The sequence below is a fragment of the Heptranchias perlo genome, chromosome 24, assembly GCF_035084215.1.
Source record: "Heptranchias perlo isolate sHepPer1 chromosome 24, sHepPer1.hap1, whole genome shotgun sequence".
In the NCBI taxonomy this organism is placed as follows: Eukaryota; Metazoa; Chordata; class Chondrichthyes; order Hexanchiformes; family Hexanchidae; genus Heptranchias; species Heptranchias perlo.
Window position 1 is genome coordinate 47,619,401 of NC_090348.1, and position 23,231 is coordinate 47,642,631.

The window sequence follows — 23,231 nt, forward strand, 5'->3', positions numbered from 1 at the left end:
AGGAGATATCAGGACGGGTGACCAACAGCTTGGGCAAAGAAGTAGGTTTTAAGGAGTGTCTTAAAGGAGGAGAGAGAGAGGCGGAGAAGTTTAGAGAGGGAATTCCTGAGCTTAGGGCCTACACAGCTGAAGGCACGGCTGCCAGTGGTGGAAGGAAATCGGGGATGCACAAGAGGCCAGAATTGGAGGAATGCAAGATCTCAGAAGGTGTCGGGCTGGAGGAGGTTACAGAAAAAGGGAGGGGTGAGGCTATAGAGGGATTTAAACACTAGAATGAGAATTTTAAATTTAAGGTATTGCTGGACCAATGTAAGGAGCAAATGCAAGTCAGCGAGCACAGGGGTGATGGATGAACGAGACTTGGTGCGAGTTACGATACGGGCAGCAGAGTTTTGGATGAGCTGAAATTCATGGAGGGTGGAAGATGGGAGGCCAGCCAGGAGAGCATTGGAATAGTCAAGTCTGGAGGTAACAAAAGCATGGATGAGGGTTTCAGCAGCAGATGGGCTGAGACAAGTGATATAACGGAGGTGGAAGTAGGTGGCCTTGGTAATGGAGAGGATATGGGGTCAGAAGCTCAGCTCAGGGTCAAAGCCGAAGTTGCGAACAGTCTGGTTCAGCCTCAGACGGTGGCCAGAGAGGGTGGATACAGTCCTTCACCTCAGGAATAGGTCTTTGTGTAGTTGTTCCACTCTGAGCGAGGCCATTATTTACTGAATAATTTCTAATTAATTACATATCCTCTGTATATATTGTAGGGAATAGCACCCCCTATATTACAGGAGGAAATAGAACATTCTCGTACATAAAGTAGGTAATAGCACCCACTGCAGGTCCAGGAGGGAATAGCACACCATTGTACTATAACTTGGTGTTGTAAAATTGTTTACCATTGTACAAAAGGTAGGGAATTGCACCCCTTGTATAGAAGGGACTTGCACCGTCCGTATGTATAATGGAGAATAGACCCCAACCATATATAAAGTAGGAAAAAGCACCCCTGTATTTTGTAAACCAATAACACTCAACTGGACACAGAATTATGACAGCATTAAAGAAAAATAATTGAGGGTTAACAGTAAAGTAATGAGAGAAAGATTGCAAGAGTACAAATTACTGCATTTAGGAAGAAAAAAAATGGGAGATGCATGGTACTCTATAAATGGAGCTGAAAATGCCACGTGTGAAGTTGAAAGTGATTCCGGAGCTTTAGCAGAATCAATTCTCAACACGTCCAACCAGTGCGGAGCATCAGTCAGCCAAGCAGAATGTACAGAATGTTAAACTACAAACCCAAAAGAGCAGAGACAGAGGATGTCCTGCTCAGACTGTACAGTGTTCTGGTCAGATCACACCTTGAGAACAGGGATCAGTTCTGTGAATCGTTCCCTTTTACCTGCTGTGTACTGTACATGTACAGGACCTAACACTGAGATACACATGGGCCGTATAGTACAAGATGGGAGTGAATCGTTCCCTTTCACCTACTGCTTACTGCAAATATTTATCTTACCAAATCTCATCGTTGGTCTGGAATGTTCTAACCAGCTTTAGTAAATATCATCTATCTATCTGTCTCCTAAGGCCCATTGATTTTTTTGCTGAGGTGAATGGGTAAAGATTAACCAAGCTTTGACATTTCACAGAAGTAATGTCACAGAGCAGAGGCTGACTCTACTGCAATACCCTGTGGCATCGCACTCTGTGTGCTGTTCGTCTTGTTGCAGAATTAAATTCTACGTTGAGGTAAACACAAAGTGTACCTCTTCACCCAGCACCCCCTCCCCCTCAAGATCATGGTATGACCCCAGATCCACAACAGGACCCCATCAAAAAAGATGGATGTTCCCGCGTGATAATGAAATCTAATCATTCACTTTGTTCTCCAAAGAAAATCAATAGCAAGAAAAGCTTGTCTTCGAGCCCTCATCACACCTGTCAGACACATCTCAAAGGGTTTCACAAACAATGAACTACTTTGCAGTGCAGTGACTGTTGTTACGTAGGCAATGTGGCAGCCAGTGTGCAGAGTAAGATCCTACAAATAGGAATGAGGTGAATGACCAATTAGTTTTTCAAGGTGTTGTCTAAGGGAGGAATGTTGTCCAGGTCACTGGGAGAACTCGCGCCTGTTCCAATAGTGACGCAGGATCTTGAACATCCAACCGAAGCACTTGAAGAGGCAGATGGGGCTCGGTTTCATATCTCATCCAGGGAACAGCACCTCTGACAGCGCAGCACTCCCTTAGTACTGCACTGGAGTTTCAGTGAAGATTACATGCTCGTCTCTGGAGTGGATTCTGAACCCAGAACCTTCTGACTCAGAAGGGAGAGTGCTACCGACTGAGCCAAGCTTACACACTAGCAGTCATTTTCTGAGTGGGTGCAGGCTGAGGTGGGGGGCTATGCCCAGAACCAGTGCGTACTTGTTGAACCTGCAGCCCCCTTAATGCTTTTACTGACAGTCAATCGGTCACAGTGATGTTATGAGGTGATTCCCTGCCTTCGCACTATACACATTTCCCCCTCCCCCCAAACCAATGCGAGAGTGACCAAGTGCCTAGGAAGCTCTCCCCCAAGTGAATCAATCATTTTTTTTTAATAAATAGGTAGAGCTGTGAGTTCTCCCTCAGTCTGAGTCCAGCTCAGAAAGTCTCCTCTGGCGATTGACTTTCAAGGGGTGAGTTTATGAATGCACTGGTAGCTTGGGTCACTGGCTGTGGATATTACAAGATCCTGGGCTATAGATTCCATTTCTTATGTCCACTGCGGACATGTATCTGGGCGGTTTCAGAGCAGTTCAGACTAGTGTAAACCCAATGAATAAAACTGACCCTATTTTGCCACAAAGTTAGTGACCTCACTCAGAGAGGCCACAAGGATGGCAGGTGTGAGAATTGGAAAACCTCACATTGTTGGGATTAAACCACGTAATTGTAGCAAAATGCGGGAGCTTTACTCTGTATCTAACCCCTATTGTACCTGCCTGGGAATGTTTGATGGGACAGCGTAGAGGGAGCTTTTCTCTGTATCTAACCCGTGCTGTACCTGCCCTGGGAGTGACTGATGGGACACTGTAGAGGGAGCTTTACTCTGTACCTAACCTATGCTGTATCTGGCTTGGCAGTCCCTAATGCTTATGGTAGATACCATCCCCCTCCAGTTGTTGACTATTGCACATTACATTGTTCCAACCAGGGCCACATAGACGGATGGTCTTGTGTTGTGAGTCTGGCTGGTTACTTGATGTGTGACACTGGACAAGTGATGTATCGTGTGAGTGACATTTAGAAGAAGCCTTTGACCTTTTGGAGCGAGCAGCAGAGTACAAGGTTGAGTTCAAGTCGCAGGGCGACCCCTCGTGGGCAGTTTCTTTCTCACCGGAGTAGTTTTTGACAGTGATGTGAAGTTTGAGACAGTTGCATCTCCCTACTGAAAGGGTCGGGAATTCAATTACCAACTGCTTGGAAATGGGCAGGAGAATATATTTTTCTGAGTTTGTGGGTGACAGGGGATTTAAATAAGTTAATATTCTTGATTTTAGTTTTCAGTGAATTTAGCCATATCCCTCAGGGTTTTCCTTGCTTCCAACCTACAACAGAAGCTCATCACAGTACATGGAACCCATGAGGTTTATAGAGAACTTGCATGGAGCTTGTCAAGTGCCCTAAACCTGACCTCGAGTAGTCTGGTGGTGAAGTCCTTTTCCTTCCATTTATCTCTTGCTATGACGCAGTTTCACATGTACCCTGAAATAGATCAAAGTACTCCCAGGCTAGGGAGGGGAAAATCAGCCAGGGTTCCCACTTCTGATGTCCATCCATGACCTCCTGCTGGAAAGTGTGCACATTGAGATCAGGGTGAGGACAGGATGGGGCTGTGCTGGGATGCCCCCCCCACAGCGGATGATTAGTCCTCTCAGTATCGAGGCTCGCACATGAAGAATGGACATTTGAAGAGAAACCAAAGGTGCCTGACTCCTGTGAGGCCAGTACCCCAGCAAGAGTCAGGAGAAGAAATGGAAATAGTGGGTGGGCCAATGTGAACATGTCACAAGTTGAATCATATGATTTGGGCCCCTCCCCTCATCAACCCACCGAACCCCTCGATTAGATTCCAGCCTCACTCCCGGATATCCATTTTTCTAAATAAAGATTATCGTTCAGAAGAATAACTTGCTGGTATCTGGAGCCGATACAAGCCAGACAGCATTAGTCTACAGGTGGGTTTCAGTGTAACAGCTCAGCGCAGGCCTTCGTCCTGTTCCACCAACGCTGCAGCATGCATGTCTTCAGATCAATGTGTTCTCCATTTCCAATTTTCCCCATCGCCCCTTTCATTGGTTTATGGTTTCACATTCGCCATCAGTGGCCATATAGTATGAGTTAGGAGAGACTGAGAGTCAGTTAGTCCGTCCTCACCTGACATTAGCTTTAGAGCAGGATTCTCTGCATAGGCATCAGAACAAATATCCCTGGCTGATTCTCATCTCTCCAGAAGCAATTTGGCATATTGTAGTACTTGAAATGCTGGCTTTTCTGAGAACAGCTAACTCAGCACAGCTGCTGATAGACTCTTTACCCACTCAGTGCCATGTCCCCCCTACACCCTCCCTATAATGTACACTATACTCACACAGTACCATGTCCCCCCTACACCCTCCCTGTAATGTACACTATACCCACTCAGTGCCATGTCCCCCCTACACCCTCCCTGTAATGTACACTATACCCACTCAGTGCCATGTCCCCCCTACACCCTCCCTGTAATGTACACTATACCCACTCAGTGCCATGTGCCCCCTACACCCTCCCTGTAATGTACACTATACCCACACAGTGCCATCTCCCTCTACACCCTGCCTGTAATGTACACTATACCCACACAGTGCCATCTCCCTCTACACCCTGCCTGTAATGTACACTATACCCACACAGTGCCATCTCCCTCTACACCCTGCCTGTAATGTACACTATACCCACACAGTGCCATCTCCCTCTACACCCTCCCTGTAATGTACACTATACTCACACAGTGCCATCTCCCTCTACACCCTGCCTGTAATGTACACTATACCCACACAGTGCCATCTCTGGTGTTGTTGGATGGAGGAATGTTGACCAGGATATGGGGAGAGCTTGCCTGCTCTTTGAATGGTGCCAGGGGATCTTTAACATCCACCAGAACAGGCAGACAGGGCCCAGATTTCACACTCATTTGAACCCCAGCACCTCTAGCAATGCAGCATTGGAGTGTCAGTCTAGATTATACACTCGGGTCCTGAAGTGGGCCTTGAGAGCTCGCTTAAAGCAACGAATGAGAGGAATGGGGAAGCTGAAAATCACTAGTAAAGAGATGGGAATCTTACTCAAGATTCCCAAACACGGGAGAGTTACTAGTCCACTTTGAACTTTGAGCAGCGAAATTTTCAAACTGAAAAGATTCTCCCAGCCTTTGTGTATTAGTTACAGTGCAGTCTGCATCCACTAAATAAACCTGTCATCTTTATTTATATTTTAATTTTTATTTTACTGCAGTCTTTAAACACTAGTCATATTTAATAAAAGTACTCACCCAAATGGAGGGTGCTACTATGTCTGACTGCAGTTCCCATAATGTGTCATTGAACTGCTTTTCACACCATACTAGATCTCATGATCCGGCTCGCTGACTCCATCATGCCAGTGTCTGCTTGGCTCAGCTGGTAGCACTCTTTCCTTCTGGGCCAAAAAGCCCCGCTCAGCGTCTTTAAACACTTCATCTAGGCCGACCCTCCTAGTGCAGTACTGAGGGAGTGTTGCACTGTCGGAGGTGCCGTTCTTCGGATGAGATGACAACAACAACTTGCATTTATGTAGCACCTTTAACGCAGTAAAACATCCCAAGGCGCTTCTTAGGATGTTAAATTGAGGCCCCTTCATGGAGGGAGCAGGGCAGGGTCATACCCCTTCCGAATGCAAACAGTCTGACTAGGAGGACCAACACTGACTGCGTGGCTCCCAGCTTCATACATCCTGAACTGAGGAAGAGGGACCCTCCTATAGTAATGCTCCATTAAAATCTCCATTCCCACCCACGGGGGAAGCTGACAAACTGAGACAATCTCAGCTCAGAATTCTTTTTGTTTAAATAAATTAATCCACTACAATGCATGAGGGATCTCCATGGATACCTATGAGTCAGCATCGATGATGTCACAGCAATACTGAATTAACCATATAAACGAGCAGCTCCCCCTCGTGGCTCAGAGTGTAAGTGAAGTACAGGGTGGAAGAGCATGGAAGCCTAGTGGTTATGGTCCTGGACTAGGAGTTCAAATCACATCATGGCAAGTTGTAAAATTCAATTCAATAAATCTTGTAATGACCATAAAAACTGTGAGATTGTCATAAAACTAAACTGCAGACCCACATGATATGGTTGAGTTTTCATGCCCCTTAGGGCAACTAGGATTAAATACAAACATGCCAATGTTGCCCAAGGACATTTAAAAAAAAAGACATCTCATGTTCTGATACCTGCACTTGGCTGACTCTGCAGTGACCCTGGATATCATGTGAGGACACGATTTGCTTGGCAGTGATGCCTTCAAAGTTGTCGACATTCCCCGTGGAAGAATGGCCGCCTCGGTGAGGTATCAGAGAGAAAAGCCAGAATGTGCTGCTGTGACATCATCAGTGCTGACCCTACACAGTCTCATTAAACACTCCCAGGGCAGGTACAGTATGGGTTAGATACAGAATAAAGCTCCTCTACACAGACCTGTCAAACACTCCCAGGGCAGATACAGCATGGGTTAGATACAGAGAAAAGCTCCTCTACACTATCCCATCCAACACTCGCAGTGCAGGTTAGACACAGAGTAAAGCTCCCTCTACACAAAGCCCCATTGTACCAGAGGCACTAATTTGGTAAAAAATTACCGACAATGGAATTTCACCATCCGTACACTCATATCACACATTAGGACATCCACTAAAAGCTTTGTCAAAGAGGTAGGTTCTATGGAGCATATTAGAGGAGGAGAGTGAGGCAGAGAGGCTTAGGGAGGGAATTCCAGAGCCTAGGGCCGAGTCGGCTGAAGACACAATTGCCAATGGTGGGGCGAAGGGAGTGGGAGAAACACGAGGCCAGAATTGTTGGAATGCAGAGTTCTCGGAGAGTTGGAGAAGGTTACAGAGATAAGAAGGGGTGAGGCCATGGAGGGATTTGAACACGAGGATGAGAATTTTAAAATCGGAGCATTGCTGGACCGGGAACCAATGTAGGTCAGCGAGCGCGCAGGTGATGGGCGAATGGGACTCGGCGTGAGTTAGGATATGGACAGCAGAGTTTTTGAATTCAAGATTATGGAGGGCAAAGATGGGAGGCTGGCCAGGAGAGCATTGGAATAGTCGAATCTGGAGTAACAAAACCATGGAGGAGAGTTTCAGCTGGATCGCAAAACCAGATAATTGGGAAAAACAGATAGCTCTCATCGCTTGTGAAAGGCACCATTAGACCCCACAGTCTAACCCTCCCCTGTCAGAACTCGGGTAAAATGGGGAGAGAGGATAAATAAATAACTGACAAGTGGCATGTGGGGAATCATGGTACTGGTCTCTGCTGTTCAGTCCTCAGTAAAATCTGAACAATGGTTAATTCACAGAATGAAGCACTCAACTGTAACAGAATGAAATGGAGCTCACTGCAACATGACGACCACAGCTGTGTGTTTTAAATAAAATTTTTGTATACCTGTAGATATACATATCTCCCTGGCAACCCCATGCCAGTACTCTACTGGCCTTGCTCACATCAGGAGGGGTTGTAACATTCTCCCACTGATGTCACGTCACGTGTAACCTGGCTGCCCAACCAGGGAATTACAAACTCGAAGCGACACAGCGCACTAGTTAACACACAGTTTAGTAAAGAGAGAAAAAAAATCAACTCCCTCAGCCGACGATCCAGTAACAGGAAACTGTCGGGAACTCCAATATTGCAGGAAAATTGCTGAGTGACTCTTTTCCAAAACGATGCATTACACCCCTACCCCCCACACACAAAAAATGGATTATTCCCAATACCAAGACACCCTTTCTTAGACCTTACACTCTCTGGGCACAATACAGGTGTGTTACACACGCACACACATTAATTATGTACGCTGTTACAAGACAATCCAGCAAGCCAAGGGTTAAACTCCGGCTTCCAGTTCAATGCACGCACAGCAACCTGAACGCTACTTTATGTGACAAGTGCAGTGAGACCCACCCCTTCGCCGGAGAAGGTAACTGCATCTGTCAATTTCAGTGGAAATTACACATCAAAATCGCACATACTGACCGTCTGCTCCAGGTCAGGTACCCCAATGCGAATGACTACAGTGCTGGGCGCGGGGTTGTCCATTTGGTGGTCGGCTCTGGCTGCTGTACTTGTCCTGATGGTGTGGTAGATGGTGTCCTCTCTGCTGAAACTCTCCTCCTCTTCACCCTCGCTGCAGTTGCAAGTGTTCTGCTGCTGCTCCTCCTCATGTTTCCTGGCTGTCGGACTGAGAGGCATGCTCCGTGCACTTCAAACCATCGACATCACATCACTGGGGGGAGACAGAGAGAGAGAAAAAACAGTCAAACCTTTTGGAAACCCGCGCACACACACTCACTCACACACATACATACATACATGCACACTTACACATATTCACACTTACACTAACTCACTCACCCAGCCACCCACATACACTTACATACACAAACACACTTGCACGCACATATATATATACTCACACATATATACATACAAATACACACATATGCATACACATACTCACACACACTTATATATACACACTCACATACACATACTCACACTTACAATTGACCCTGAGCAAGCTTCCGACACCAAGGGCGCTAAATTGGGCCATGTAGCTTGTTTCGGCGCTACGTGGCCTCCCGAAGTGCCAAGATGGTGTCTTGGCTGCATCGGCACAGATAACAAACGTTGGAAGCATGTAAAGTAAGGAGAAAATTGATACAATCAGTGTGCAACGCTGATTTAAAGTGATAGACACCATTTTGGGACTTAACACTCAACTCAACACACAGTCTTAACCCCGACCATCTGAACGTGTCTTAGAGTGCCTGGAGGACCTCCACCAGTGCTATTTAAAGGGACCATGCAGGATTTACAGGTTAGTGGCTGGATTATTGCATCTGGCTGCCGAGACATTTGTGTTTGGAGGTCTCCTATACTTGAATACTAGGACATGGGGACATAGCCTTACATTTGGAGCCAGGACACGCAGGAGTGAAGTTAGGAGATGCTTCTACACGCAAAGGGTGGGAGAAGTTTGGAACGCTCTTCTGCAAATGGCAGTTGAGACTCGCTGAATTGTTAATTCTAAATCTGAGATTGATAAATTTCTGTGAACCAAGGGTATTAAGGGATATGGAGTTAGGTCACATTGAATGGCGGAACAGGCTCAAGGGGCTAAATGCCACTGCCACCTGCTGCCTCCTGATATTCGCCACCTTCTCCTACAAGAAAGCGGGATGTGTGTCTGGGTGATGTGCCTGTCATGGTTGAATAGCTGCCAGTGTGTGTGGCCTGCGAGTTGTGGGTGGGCGGCTTGAAACATAGAAAATAGAAGCAGGAGTAGGCCATTCGGCTCTTCAAGCCTGCTTCACCATTCAATATGATCATGGCTGATCCTCTATCTCAATACCATATTCCCGCTCTCTCCCCATATCCCTTGATGCCTTTTATGTCTAGAAATCTATCTAGCTCCTTCTTAAATATATTCAGTGACTTGGCCTCCACAGCCTTCTGTGGTAGAGAATTCCACAGGTTCACCACCCTCTGAGTGAAGACATTTCTCTTTATCTCAGTCCTAAATGTCCTACCTCGTATCCTGAGACCGTGACCTTCGTTCTAGACACCCCAGCCAGGGGAAACATCCTCCCTGCATCCAGTCTGTCTAGCCCTGTCAGAATTTTATACGTTTCAATGAGATCCCCCCTCATTCTTCTAAACTCTAGTGAGTACAGACCTCAATCTCTCCTCATACGACAGTCCTGCCATCCCATGAATCAGTCTGGTGAACCTTCGCTGCACTCCCTTAGGTAAGGAGACCAAAACTGCACATAATACTCCAGGTGTGGTCTCACCAAGGCCCTGTATAACTGCAGTAAGACATCCTTGCTTCTGTACTCAATTCCTCTTGCAATAAAGGTTAACATACCATTTGCCTTCCTAACTGCTTGCTGCATCTGCATGTTTGCTTTCGGTGACTGGTGTACAAGGACACCCAGGTCCCTTTGTACATCAATATTTCCCAATCTATCACCATTTAAATAATACACTACCTTTCTGTTTTTCCTTCCGAAGTGGATAACTTCACATTTATCCACATTATACTGCATCTGCCATGTATTTGCCCACTCACTCAACTTGTCTAAATCGCCTTGAAGCCTCTTTGCATCCTCCTCACAACTCACGATCCCACTTAGTTTTGTGTTGTCAGCAAACTTGGAAATATTACATTTGGTTCCCTTCTCCAAATCATTGATATATATTGTGACTATCTGGGGCCCAAGCACTGATCCCTGCGGTACCCCACTAGTCACCACCTGACACCCCGAAAAAGACCCATTAATTCTTACTCTGTTTCCTGTCTGTTTACAAATTTTCAATCCATGCAACAGTGGTAATGTATAAGGGTGAGAGGAAGCATCTGATTGGAAGAGTTGAGTACTGATGGAAAGACTTTGTTGGTATGTGGGTAATGGGGGGTGTAGTGTGTGGAGCAATGGATGCGGCTAGTGGTACAGTTAGTAGGAGACTCCGCTTAACAGTTGACCTCACTCACCTTGACCACTCATGTCAAAGCACTGAACTACTTCCTGCACTGCATCCATGTTCATGATGCTGTGTGCCTGGCATTGACTTCGTCTCCCACTGCCTTTTGGGTATAAGTCTGGAGGGCCTCTTGCCCCCCCCCCCCCGCCTCAATATAGGATGTCCCTCCTTCTGTCCACCTCTTGCAAGACCTGTAGTGCATCAGTAGAGAACCTTGGTGCACACACTCTCGCAGGCCTTGTACAAACTCAGATCGGCAGATTGGTGAGGTCTGGCATGCAGATTGAAGGATGTGAGATTTAGTGGTGTACAACCTTTATTCAATGTTTTATCATGACTCATCAGTGTGTAAACATAGGGACGGGACCTGCATCTGTGTATTGCATGTGCGATGTCTGATCTCCATTCAGACACCATGCAGACAGCAGACTGTTATTTTCAGGAAATAACATGTACCAGCTACCTTTAAGAGATTTCTAACAGACAGCCTGCCTTTAAGAGATTGGGGCTCCCCCTGCGGGTGGAAATTGCGAATGGCATGGAATCTTCGTGTCAACGCTGATTTCCAATGCAGATTGCAGGTAAGTCCTCAGGCCTGACAAAACTCTCGCCTGCCTGCGCAGGGGCCATTGGGCACGAGGTAATAGCGGATCACGCTACCCCTGCCCAAAAACAGGCCTTATCCAGCTTTTCCCCCATATTCTCTCCACCACCAATACAGCCTACCTCCACCTCCGAAACATCGGCCATCACCACCCCTGCCTCAGCTCATCTGCTGCTGAAACGCTCATCCATGCTTTTGTTACCTTTAGACTTGACTATTCCAATGCTCCCCTGGCCGGCCTCCCATCTTCCACCCTCCTGTAAACTTGAGCTCATCCAAAACTCTGCTGCCCGTATCCTAACTCGCACCAAGTCCCGTTCACTCATCACCCCTGTGCTCACTGACCTACATTGGCTCCCGGTCCAGCAACGCCTTGATTTAAAAATTCTCATCCTTGTTTTCAAATCCCTCCATGGCCTCACCCCTCCCTATCTCTGTAACCTCCTCCAGCCCGACAACCCTGCGAGATCTCTGTGCTCCTCCAATTCTTGCCTTTTGTGTGTCCCCAATTTTCTTCGGTCCACCATTGGCGGTCATGCTTTCAGCTGCCTAGGCCCTAAGCTCTGGAATTCCCTCAACCTCGCTACCTCTCTTCTCCTTTAAGACGCTTCTTAAAACCTACCTCTTTAACCAAGATTTTGGTCACCTGTCCTAATATCTCCTTATGTGGCTCGATGTCAAATCTTATTTGATAATCACTCCTGTGAAAAGCCTTGGGATGTTTTACCATGTTAAAGGTGCTATATAAATGCAAGTTGTTGTTGTACATACACGCACACTCCCATACACACTCAAGCACACACATATATATATACACATACACATATACATACACATGCGCACACTCATTCATGCACTTATATATACACACTCACATACACATTCACGCACACATATATACTCACACATATACACACACAAAAACACGCACACATACATATACACACACATAGAATCATAGAATATTACAGCACAGAATGAGGCCATTCGACCCATCATGCCTGTGTTGGCTCTTTGAAAGAGCTAGCCAATTAGTCCCACTCCCCTGCTCTTTCCCCATAGCCCTGCAATTTTGTATGCTCCAAGTATTTATCCAATTTTCTTTTGAAAGTTACTATAGGATCTGCTTCCACCACTTTTTCAGCCAGTGCATTCCAGATCATAACAACTTGCTGCGTAAAAAGATTTCTCCTCATCTCACCTCTGGCTCTTTTGCCAATAACTTTAAATCTGTGTCCTCTGTTTTCTGACCCTTCTGCCACTGGAAATAGTTCCTCCTCATTTACTCTATCAAAACACTTCATGATTTTGAACACCTCTATTAAATCTCTCCTTAACCTTCCCTGATCTAAGGAGAACAATCACAGTTTCTCCAGTCTCTCCACATAATTGAAGTCCCTCATCCCTGGCACCATTCTACTAAATCTCCTCTGCCCCCTCTCCAAGATCTTGACATTTTTCCTAAAGTGTGCTGGCCAGAATTGGATATTCCGATATCCCCACCATCACAGAAGCCAGTCATCAGCCAATTCGATTCACTCCACGTGATATCAAGAAACGGCTGAGTGCACTGGATACAGCAAAGGCTATGGGCCCCGACAACATCCCAGCCGTAGTGCTGAAGTCTTGTGCTCCAAAACTAGCGGCACCTCCAGCCAAACTGTTCAAGTACAGCTACAACACTGGCATGTACCCGACAATGTGGAAAATTACACAGGTATGTCCTGTCCACAAAAAGCAGGACAAATCCAATCCGGCCAATTACCGCCACATCAGTCTACTCTCAATCATCAGCAAAGTGATGGAAGGTGTCGTTGACAGTGCTATCAAGCGGCACTTACTCACCAATAACCTGCTCACCGATGCTCAGTTTGGGTTCCGCCAGGACCACTCGGCTCCAGACCTCATTACAGCCTTGGTCCAAACATGGACAAAAGAGCTGAATTCCAGAGGTGAGGTGAGAGTGACTGCACTTGACATCAAGGCAGCATTTGACCGAGTGTGGCACCAAGGAGCCCTAGTAAAATTGAAGTCAATGGGAATCAGGGGGAAAACTCTCCAGTGGCTGGAGTCATACCGAGCACAAAGGAAGATGGTAGTGGTTGTTGGAGGCCAATCATCTTTGCCCCAGGACATTGCTGCAGGAGTTGCTCAGGGCAGTGTCCTAGGCCCAACCATCTTCAGCTGCTTCATCAATGACCTTCCCTCCATCATAAGGTCAGAAATGGGGATGTTCGCTGATGATTGCACAGTGTTCAGTTCCATTCGCAACCCCTCAAATAATGAAGCAGTCCGAGCCCACATGCAGCAAGACCTGGACAACATCCAGGCTTGGGTTCATAAGTGGCAAGTAACATTCGCGCCAGATAAGTGCCAGGCAATGACCATCTCCAACAAGAGAGAGTCTAACCACCTCCCCTTGACATTCAATGGCATTACCATCGCCGAATCCCCCACTATCAACATCCTGGGGGTCACCATTGACCAGAAACTTAACTGGACCAGCCATATAAATACTGTGGCTACGAGAGCAGGTCAGAGGCTGGGTATTCTGCGGCGAGTGACTCACCTCCTGACTCCCCAAAGCCTTTCCACCATCTACAAGGCACAAGTCAGGAGTGTGATGGAATGCTCTCCACTTGCTTGGATGAGTGCAGCTCCAACAACACTCAAGAAGCTCGACACCATCCAAGATAAAGCAGCCCGCTTGATTGGCACCCCATCCACCACCCTAAACATTCACTCCCTTCACCACCGGCGCACAGTGGCTGCAGTGTGTACCATCCACAGGATGCACTGCAGCAACTCACCAAGGCTTCTTCGACAGCATCTCCCAAACCCACGACCTCTACCACCTAGAAGGACAAGAGCAGCAGGCACATGGGAACAACACCACCTGCACGTTCCCCTCCAAGTCACACACCATCCCGACTTGGAAATATATCGCCGTTCCTTCATCGTCGCTGGGTCAAAATCCTGGAACTCCCTTCCTAACAGCACTGTGGGAGAACCTTCACCACACAGACTGCAGCGGTTCAAGAAGGCGGCTCACCACCACCTTCTCAAGGGCAATTAGGGATGGGCAATAAATGCCGGCCTCGCCAGCGACGCCCACATCCCATGAACAAATTAAAAAAAAGCTGAGGCCTATGATGTCTGTTATGTGGTACTTTATCAAAGGCTTTGTGAAAGTCCATACACACAACATAAACCCTCTGTGTGTTTGTGTATATGTACACATGCACACAAATATATGCACATATATATATATTCACACACACACACACATATGCACATACACATATATGTATATTTACATGACAACAACTTGCATTTATATAGCGCCTTTAACGTAATAAAAGGTCCCAAGGTGCTTCACAGGAGCGTTATCAAACAAAATTTGACACCGAGCCACATAAGATGTTAGGACAGGGTAGAAGAGGCAGGTTTTAAGGAGCATCTTAAAAGAGGAGAGAAAGGTAGAGAGGCGGAGAGGTTTAGGGAGGGAGCCTGGGGCCTAGGCAGCTGAAGGCACAGCCCCCAGTGGTGGAGTGATTAAAATTAGGGATGCGCAAGAGGCCAGATTTAGAGGAGCGCCGAGATCTCGGAGGGTTGCAGGCCTGGAGGAGGTTACAGAGATAGGGAGGGGCGAGGCCATGGAGGGATTTGAAAACAAGGATTAGAATTTTTAAATACATAGATAACATATATATATATATTCACACACACATATACACAGACACAAATATATATATGCATGCACACACATATATATATTCACACATACATTTGATGGTATTAGACAGGAACTTTCAGAAGTTGATTGGGAGAGTCTGTTGGCAGGCAAAGGGAAGTCTGGTAAGTGGGAGACTTTCAAAATTGTGTTAACCAGGGTGCAGGGTAAGCACATTCCTTATAAAGTGAAGGGCAAGGCTGGTAGAAGTAGGGAACCTTGGATGACTCGGGAGATTGAGGCCCTAGTCAAAAAGAAGAAGCAGGCATATGACATGCATAGGCAGCTGGGATCAAGTGGATCCCTTGAAGAGTATAGAGATTGCCGGAGTAGAGTTAAGAGAGAAATCAGGAGGGCAAAAAGGGGACATGAGATTGCTTTGGCAGATAAGGCAAAGGAGAATCCAAAGAGCTTCTACAAATATATAAAGGGCAAAAGAGTAACTAGGGAGAGAGTAGGGCCTCTTAAGGATCAACAAGGTCATCTATGTGTGGAACCACAAGAGATGGGTGAGATCCTAAATGAATATTTCACATCGGTATTTACGATTGAGAAAGGCATGGATGTTAGGGAACTTGGGGAAATAAATAGTGATGTCTTGAGGAGTGTACATATTACAGAGAGGGAGGTGCTGGAAGTCTTAACGCGCATCAAGGTAGATAAATCTCCGGGACCTGATGAAATGTATCCCAGGACGTTATGGGAGGTTAGGGAGGAAATTGCGGGTCCCCTAGCAGAGATATTTGAATCATCGACAGCTACAGGTGAGGTGCCTAAAGATTGGAGGGTAGCAAATATTGTGCCTTTGTTTAAGAGGGGCGGCAGGGAAAAGCCTGGGAACTACAGACCGGTGAGCCTGACATCTGTAGTGGGTAAATTGTTAGAGGGTATTCTGAGAGACAGGATCTACAGGCATTTGGAGAGGCAGGGACTGATTAGGAACAGTCAGCATGGTTTTGTGAGAGGAAAATCATGTCTCACGAATTTGATTGAGTTTTTTGAAGGGGTAACCAAGAAGATAGATGAGGGCTGTGCAGTGGACGTGGTCTACATGGACTTTAGCAAAGCCTTTGACAAGGTACCACATGGTAGGTTGTTACATAAGGTTAAATCTCACGGGATCCAAGGTGAGGTAGCCAATTGGATACAAAATTGGACTGACGACAGAAGACAGAGGGTGGTTGTGGAGGGTTGTTTTTCGGACTGGAGGCCTGTGACCAGCGGTGAGCCTCAGGGATCGGTGCTGGGTCCACTGTTATTTGTTATTTATATTAATGATTTGGATGAGAATTTAGGAGGCATGGTTAGTAAGTTTGCAGATGACACCAAGATTGGTGGCATTGTGGACAGTGAAGAAGGTTATCTAGGATTGCAATGGGATCTTGATAAATTGGGCCAGTGGGCCGATGAATGGCAGATGGAGTTTAATTTAGATAAATGTGAGGTGATGCATTTTGGTAGATCGAATCGGGCCAGGACCTACTCCGTTAATGGTAGGGCGTTGGGGAGAGTTATAGAACAAAGAGATCTAGGAGTACAGGTTCATAGCTCCTTGAAAGTGGAGTCACAGGTGGATAGGGTGGTGAAGAAGGCATTCAGCATGCTTGGTTTCATTGGTCAGAACATTGAATACAGGAGTTGGGATGTCTTGTTGAAGTTGTACAAGACATTAGTACGGCCACACTTGGAATACTGTGTACAGTTCTGGTCACCCTATTATAGAAAGGATATTATTAAACTAGAAAGAGTGCAGAAAAGATTTACTCGGATGCTACCGGGACTTGATGGTTTGACTTATAGGGAGAGGTTGGATAGACTGAGACTTTTTTCCCTGGAGAGTAGGAGGTTTAGGGATGATCTTATAGAAGTCTATAAAATAATGAGGGGCATAGATAAGGTAGATAGTCAAAATCTTTTCCCAAAGGTAGGGGAGTCTATAACGAGGGGGCATAGATTTAAGGTGAGAGGGGAGAGATACAAAAGGGTCCAGAGGGGCAATTTTTTCACTCAAAGGGTGGTGAGTGTCTGGAACGAGCTGCCAGAGGCAGTAGTAGAGGCGGGTACAATTTTGTCTTTTAAAAAGCATTTGGACAGTTACATGGGTAAGATGGGTATAGAGGGATATGGGCCAAGTGCAGGCAATTGGGACTAGCTTAGTGGTATAAACTGGGTGACATGGACATGTTGGGCCGAAGGGCCTGTTTCCATGTTGTAAACTTCTATGATTCTATATATACGCACATGCGCACAAATATATATATATATATATGCATACACACACACTCACGTATTTACACACATACACACAATGGAGACTGCAAAGCTTTAATTCTTTAATAATACATGGTTACCAGATCTGGTTACTGCTGAAGCAGGAACATGCTTGGAGATAGATGCAGTTTTCCACATAAAAAAAACAAATATTTTATTTTGATCTAGCTGTAGCATTTCTTCAATTTTATTCCCCCGACACACACACACATGAAGCTGAATAATCGATTGCTGTCTGTTGCATGCAGTTATGCAATATTAGTTACAGAGATGGAACACACCAGATTCGTGATGCCAGCTGCTCTTGACCCCCCTGAATGCCCACCTTCATTTCTAAGTTTTGGGGTAATTGTTCCACTTTAAATGGGGCAATTATATCCACTAATTGCTCACAACACAAAGAACAAGAAACAGCTGCGCTCAGTACATCAAAGTGTAGCTTGCAGTTCACATCACAAGATCTATCAGGATGAAGGATAGCCATTTGATCTGATACCAGCAGTCGACTAGGCAGATGAGCATCGCATGAACATCACTCCACATCACAGACAGAAGGGAATTGGATTGTAGGTGGGGTTGTTGTCGGTTGGGTAGGTGTAGGTGGGGTGTGGGTGCGTGTAGGTGGGTGGGCTTAGATGGGTGAATGAGGTGGGGTGGGTGTAGGTGGGTGAGTGGGCGTAATTGGATAGGTGTAGTTGGGTGGTGAGTGTAGGTAGGGTGGGTTTATTTGGGTGTGTAGGTGGGAACTCTACTCTGTATCTAACCTGTGCTGCACCTGACCTGGGAGTGTCTGATAGAAGAATGTTCCATTCTGGATTACTGACATTTCTCACTTAGCAAGTGCAAAATTTCACCTATTGTATAAGTAGAATAAGTCTCAGAACAGAATCTTTGAACAAATTATTTTTATTGCTATAAAATTGAACAGATCTCATCTTCCTTTCATGGGCTGAATTATACTAGAAGCAATGAGATACTTATAGAGAGCTGGAGAGACAGCTTCATCAGTCATACAGGAAGAGAGAGAGAGGTACGCAGCAAGACAGAGAGATACGCAGGAAGAGAGAGGGAGAGAGAGAGAGATACTTGGGAAGAGAGAGAGAGATACTCAGGAAGAGAGAGAGAGAGAGATACGCAGGAACAGAGATACATGGGCTGATAAGTGGCAAGAAACATTCACGCCAGACAAGTGCCAGGCAATGACCATCTCCAACAAAGAATCATAGAAAGGTTACAGCACGGAAGGAGGACATTCGGCCCATCAAGTCCGCGCCGACTCTATGCAAGAGCAATCCAGCTAATCCCACTCCCCCGTCCTATCTCTAGCCCTGCAAATTTTTGCCTTCCAAGTACTTATCCAGTTCCCTTTTGAAGGCCATGATTGAATCTGCCTCCACCACCCCCTTGGGCAGTGTATTCAGAAGCTAACCACTCGCGATGTAAAAAAGCTTTTCCTCATGTCACCTTTGGTTCTTTTGCCAATCACCTTAAATCTGTGTCCTCTGGTTCTGACTCTTCTGCCAATGGAAACAGTTTCTCTCTATCCACTCTGTCTAGACCCTTCATGATTTTGAATACCTCTCCCAAATCTCCTCACAACCGTCTATTCCAAGGCGAACAACCCCAGCTTAGGAAGATAGGAACATAGGAACAGGAGTAGGCCATTCAGCCCCTCGTGCCTGCTCCGCCATTTGATAAGATCATGGCTGATCTGTGATCTAACTCCATTTACCTGCCTTTGGCCCATATCCCTTAATACCTTTGGTTGCCAAAAAGCTATCTATCTCACATTTAAATTTAGCAATTGAGCTAGTATCAATTGCCGTTTACGGAAGAGAGTTCCAAACTTCTACCACCCTTTGTGTGTAGAAATGTTTTCTAATCTCGCTCCTGAAAGGTCTGGCTCCAATTTTTAGACTGTGCCCCCTACTCCTAAAATCCCCAACCAGCGGAAATAGTTTCTCTCTATCCACCCTATCTGTTCCCCTTAATATCTTATAAACTTCGATCAGATCACCCCTTAACCTTCTAAACTCTAGAGAATACAACCCCAATTTGTGTAATCTGTCCTCATAACTTAACCCTTGAAGTCTGGGTATCATTCTAGTAAACCTATGCTGCACTCCCTCCAAGACCAATATGTCCTTCCGAAGGTGCGGTGCCCAGAACTGCTCACAGTACTCCAGGTGCGGTCTAACCAGGGTTTTGTATAGCTGCAGCATAACTTCTGCCCCCTTGTACTCTAGTCCTCTGGATATAAAGGCCAACATTCCATTTGCCTTCTTGATTATTTTCTGGTCCTGTTCATGACACTTCAATGATCTATGTACCTGAACCCCTAAGTCCCTTTGGACATCTGCTGTTTTTAACTTTTTACCATTTAGAAAGTACCCTGTTCTATCCTTTTTTGATCCAAAGTGGATGACCTCACATTTGTCTACATTGAATTCCATTTGCCACAGTTTTGCCCATTCACCTAATCTATCAATATCGCTTTGTAATTTTATGTTTTCATCTACACTGCTTACAATGCCACCAATCTTTGTGTCATCGGCGACCTTAGATATGAGACTTTCTATGCCTTCATCTAAGTCGTTAATAAATATTGTGAATAATTGAGTACCCAAGACAGATCCCTGTGGGACTCCACTAGTCACATCCTGCCAATGTGAGTACCTTTCCATTATCCCTACTCTCTGTCGCCTTTCGCTCAGCCAACTTCCTAACCAAGTCCGTACTTTTCCCTCGATTCCATGGGCTTCTATCTTAGCTAACAGTCTCTTATGTGGGACCTTATCAAATGCCTTCTGGAAGTCCATATAAATAACATCCATTGACATTCCCCTGTCCACTACTTTAGTCACCTCTCCTAACAGCACTGTGGGAGAACCGTCACCACACGGACTGCAGCGGTTCAAGAAGGCAGCTCACCACCACCTTCTCGAGGGCAATTAGGGATGGGCAATAAATGCTGACCTCGCCAGCGACGCCCACATCCCGTGAACGAATTTTAAAAAAAATTAAAATTCAATCAGGTTTGTCAGGCACGACCTACCTTTCACAAATCGATTCTGGCCCTCTCTGATTAACTGAAAATTTTCGAGGTGTTCAGTCACCCTATCCTTAATTATGGACTCCAGCATTTTCCCCACAACAGATGTTAGGCTAACTGGTCTATAATTCCCTGGTTTCCCTCTCTCTCCTTTCTTAAAAAGCGGAGTGACATGTGCAATTTTCCAATCTAGAGGGACAGTTCCTGAATCTGGAGAACTTTGAAAGATTATAGTTAGGGCATCCGCAATGTGCTCACCTACTTCCTTTAAAACCCTGGGATGGAAACCATCTGGTCCTGGGGATTTGTCACTCTTTAGTGCTATTATTTTCTTCATTACTGTTGCTTTACTTATGTTAATTTTATCGAGTCCCTGTCCCCGATTCAATATAAGTTTTCTTGGGATTTCCGGCATGCTATCCTCTTTTTCTATTGTAAATCCTGACGCAAAGTAATCGTTCAACATGTCCGCCATTTCCCCATTGTCAATGACAATATCCCCACTTTCAGTTTTTACGGGGCCAACACTGCTCCTGACCACCCTCTTTTTCCTAATATAACTATAAAAGTTCTTCGTATTGGTTTTGATATCCCTTGTGAGTTTCTTTTCATACTCTTTTTTTGTAGCCCTTACTATCTGTTTTGTGACCCTTTGTTGATCTTTGTATCTTTCCCATTCGCAGGATCTGTGCCATTTTTTGCCTTTTTGTTTGCCCTTTCCTTATGTCTTATACTGTCCCTTACCTCTTTAGTTGTCCATGGCTGTTTTTTTTGGCAAGTGGAGTTCTTGCTCCTCAGGGGTATAAACCGATTCTGTATCACGTTAAATGTTTCTTTAAACATTTCCCACTGATCATCAGTCGTTTTACCCATTAACAGATTTGCCCAGTTTACTGTGGACAGTCTCTGTCTCATCCCATTGAAGTCGGCCTTGCCCAAATCTAGAATCTTAGCAGCTGATTCACTTTTTTCCCTTTCAAACACTACATTGAACTCGATCATGTTATGATCACTATTGGATAGATGTTCACGCTCAGTTAAGCTGTTAACTAAATCTGGTTCATTACTCATTACTAAATCTAGTATGGCTTGCCCCCTTGTTGCCTCTCGGACATACTGCTGCAGAAAACTATCCCGGACACACTCAAGAAATTCACTACCTTTCTGACAGTTGCTAGTCTGCTTTTCCCAATCTATGTGAAGGTTAAAGTCTCCCATTAAGACCACTATGCCTTTCTTACACGCTTGTCTAATCTCTGCATTTATACAATCTAGCACTTCAGAGCTGCTGCCAGGGCTCCTATATACACATCCCACTATAGTCTTAGATCCTTTCCTATTTCTCCAGTCTATCCACATAACTAAAGTCTCTCATCCCTGGAATCATTCTAGTAAATCTCTTCTCCACCCTCTCTAAGGCCTTCACATCTTTCCTAAAGTGCAGTGCCCAGAACTGGACACAATACTCCAGTTGTGGTTGAACCAGTGTTTTATTAATGTTCATCATGACTTCCATACTTTTGTACTCTATGCCTCTATTTATAAAGCCCAGGATCCCGTATGCTTTTTTAACCACTTTCTCAACCTGCCCTGCCACCTTCAACAATTTGTGCACATAAACCCCCAGATCTCTCTGATCCTGTACCCCTTTTAGAGTTGTGCCCTCTAGTTTATATTGCCTCTCCTCATTCTTCCTACCGAAATGTATCACTTTGCATTTTTCTATGTTAAATTTCATCTGCCGCGTGTCCACCCATTCCACCAGCCTGTCTATGTCCTCTTTAAGTCTATCACTATCCTCCTCACTGTTTACTACCCTTCCATGTTTTGTGTCATCTGCAAAGTTTGAAATTGTGCCCTGTACACCCAAGTCCAAGTCATTAATATATATCAAGAAAATCAGTGGTCCCAGCACTGACCGCTGGGGAACACCACTATACACCTCCCTCCAGTCCGAAAAACAACCGTTCACCACTACTCTCTGTTTCCTGTCCCTTAGCCAATTCAGTATCCATGTTGCTACTGCCCCCTTTATTCCATGGGCCGCAATCTTGATGATAGGCCTACCATGCGTCACTTTATCAAACGCCTTTTGAAAGAGAGAGTCTCACCACCTCCCCTTGACGTTCAACAGCATTACCATCGTCGAATCCCCCACCATCAACACCCTGGGGGTTACCATTGGCCAGCAACTTAACTGGACCAGGCGCATAAATACTGTGGCTACAACAGCAGGTCAGAGGCTGGGTGTTCTGCGGCGAGTGACTCACCTCCTGACTCCCCAAAGCCTTTCTACCATCTACAAGGCATAAGTCAGGAGTGTGATGGAATACTCTCCACTTGCCTGGATGAGTGCAGCTCCAACAACACTCAAGAAGCTCGACACCATCCAGGACAAAGCAGCCCGCTTGATTGGCACCCCATCCACTCCCTTAAACATTCACTCCCTCCACCACCGGCGCACCGTGGCTGCAGTGTGTACCATCCACAGGATGCACTGCAACAACTCGTCAAGGCTTCTTCGACAGCACCTCCCAAACCCGCGACCTCTACCACCTAGAAGGACAAGGGCAGCAGGCACATGGGAACACCACCACCTGCACGTTCCCCTCCAAGTCACATACCATCTTGACTTGGAAATATATCTCCGTTTCTTCATCGTCACTGGGTCAAAATCCTGGAACTCCCTACCTAACAGCACTGTGGGAGCACCTTCACCACACGGACTGCAG

At 45.8% G+C, this 23,231-nt stretch overlaps 1 protein-coding gene across 7 annotated transcripts in view; it reads right to left on the minus strand.

Annotated features, from left to right (window-relative positions):
• Window positions 1–23,231, minus strand: part of shank3a (SH3 and multiple ankyrin repeat domains 3a) — a 777,353-nt gene that overhangs the window by 612,693 nt on the left and 141,429 nt on the right. For all 7 annotated transcript variants that reach the window (XR_010967116.1, XM_068005245.1, XM_068005243.1 and 4 more), the window contains one exon: window positions 8,329–8,578. Coding sequence is in view for 6 of the 7 variants with exons in the window: in XM_068005245.1 (XP_067861346.1) it covers window positions 8,329–8,544 (216 nt within the window). In the remaining variant the exon portion in view is untranslated. The remainder of the gene's footprint in view (window positions 1–8,328; window positions 8,579–23,231) is intronic.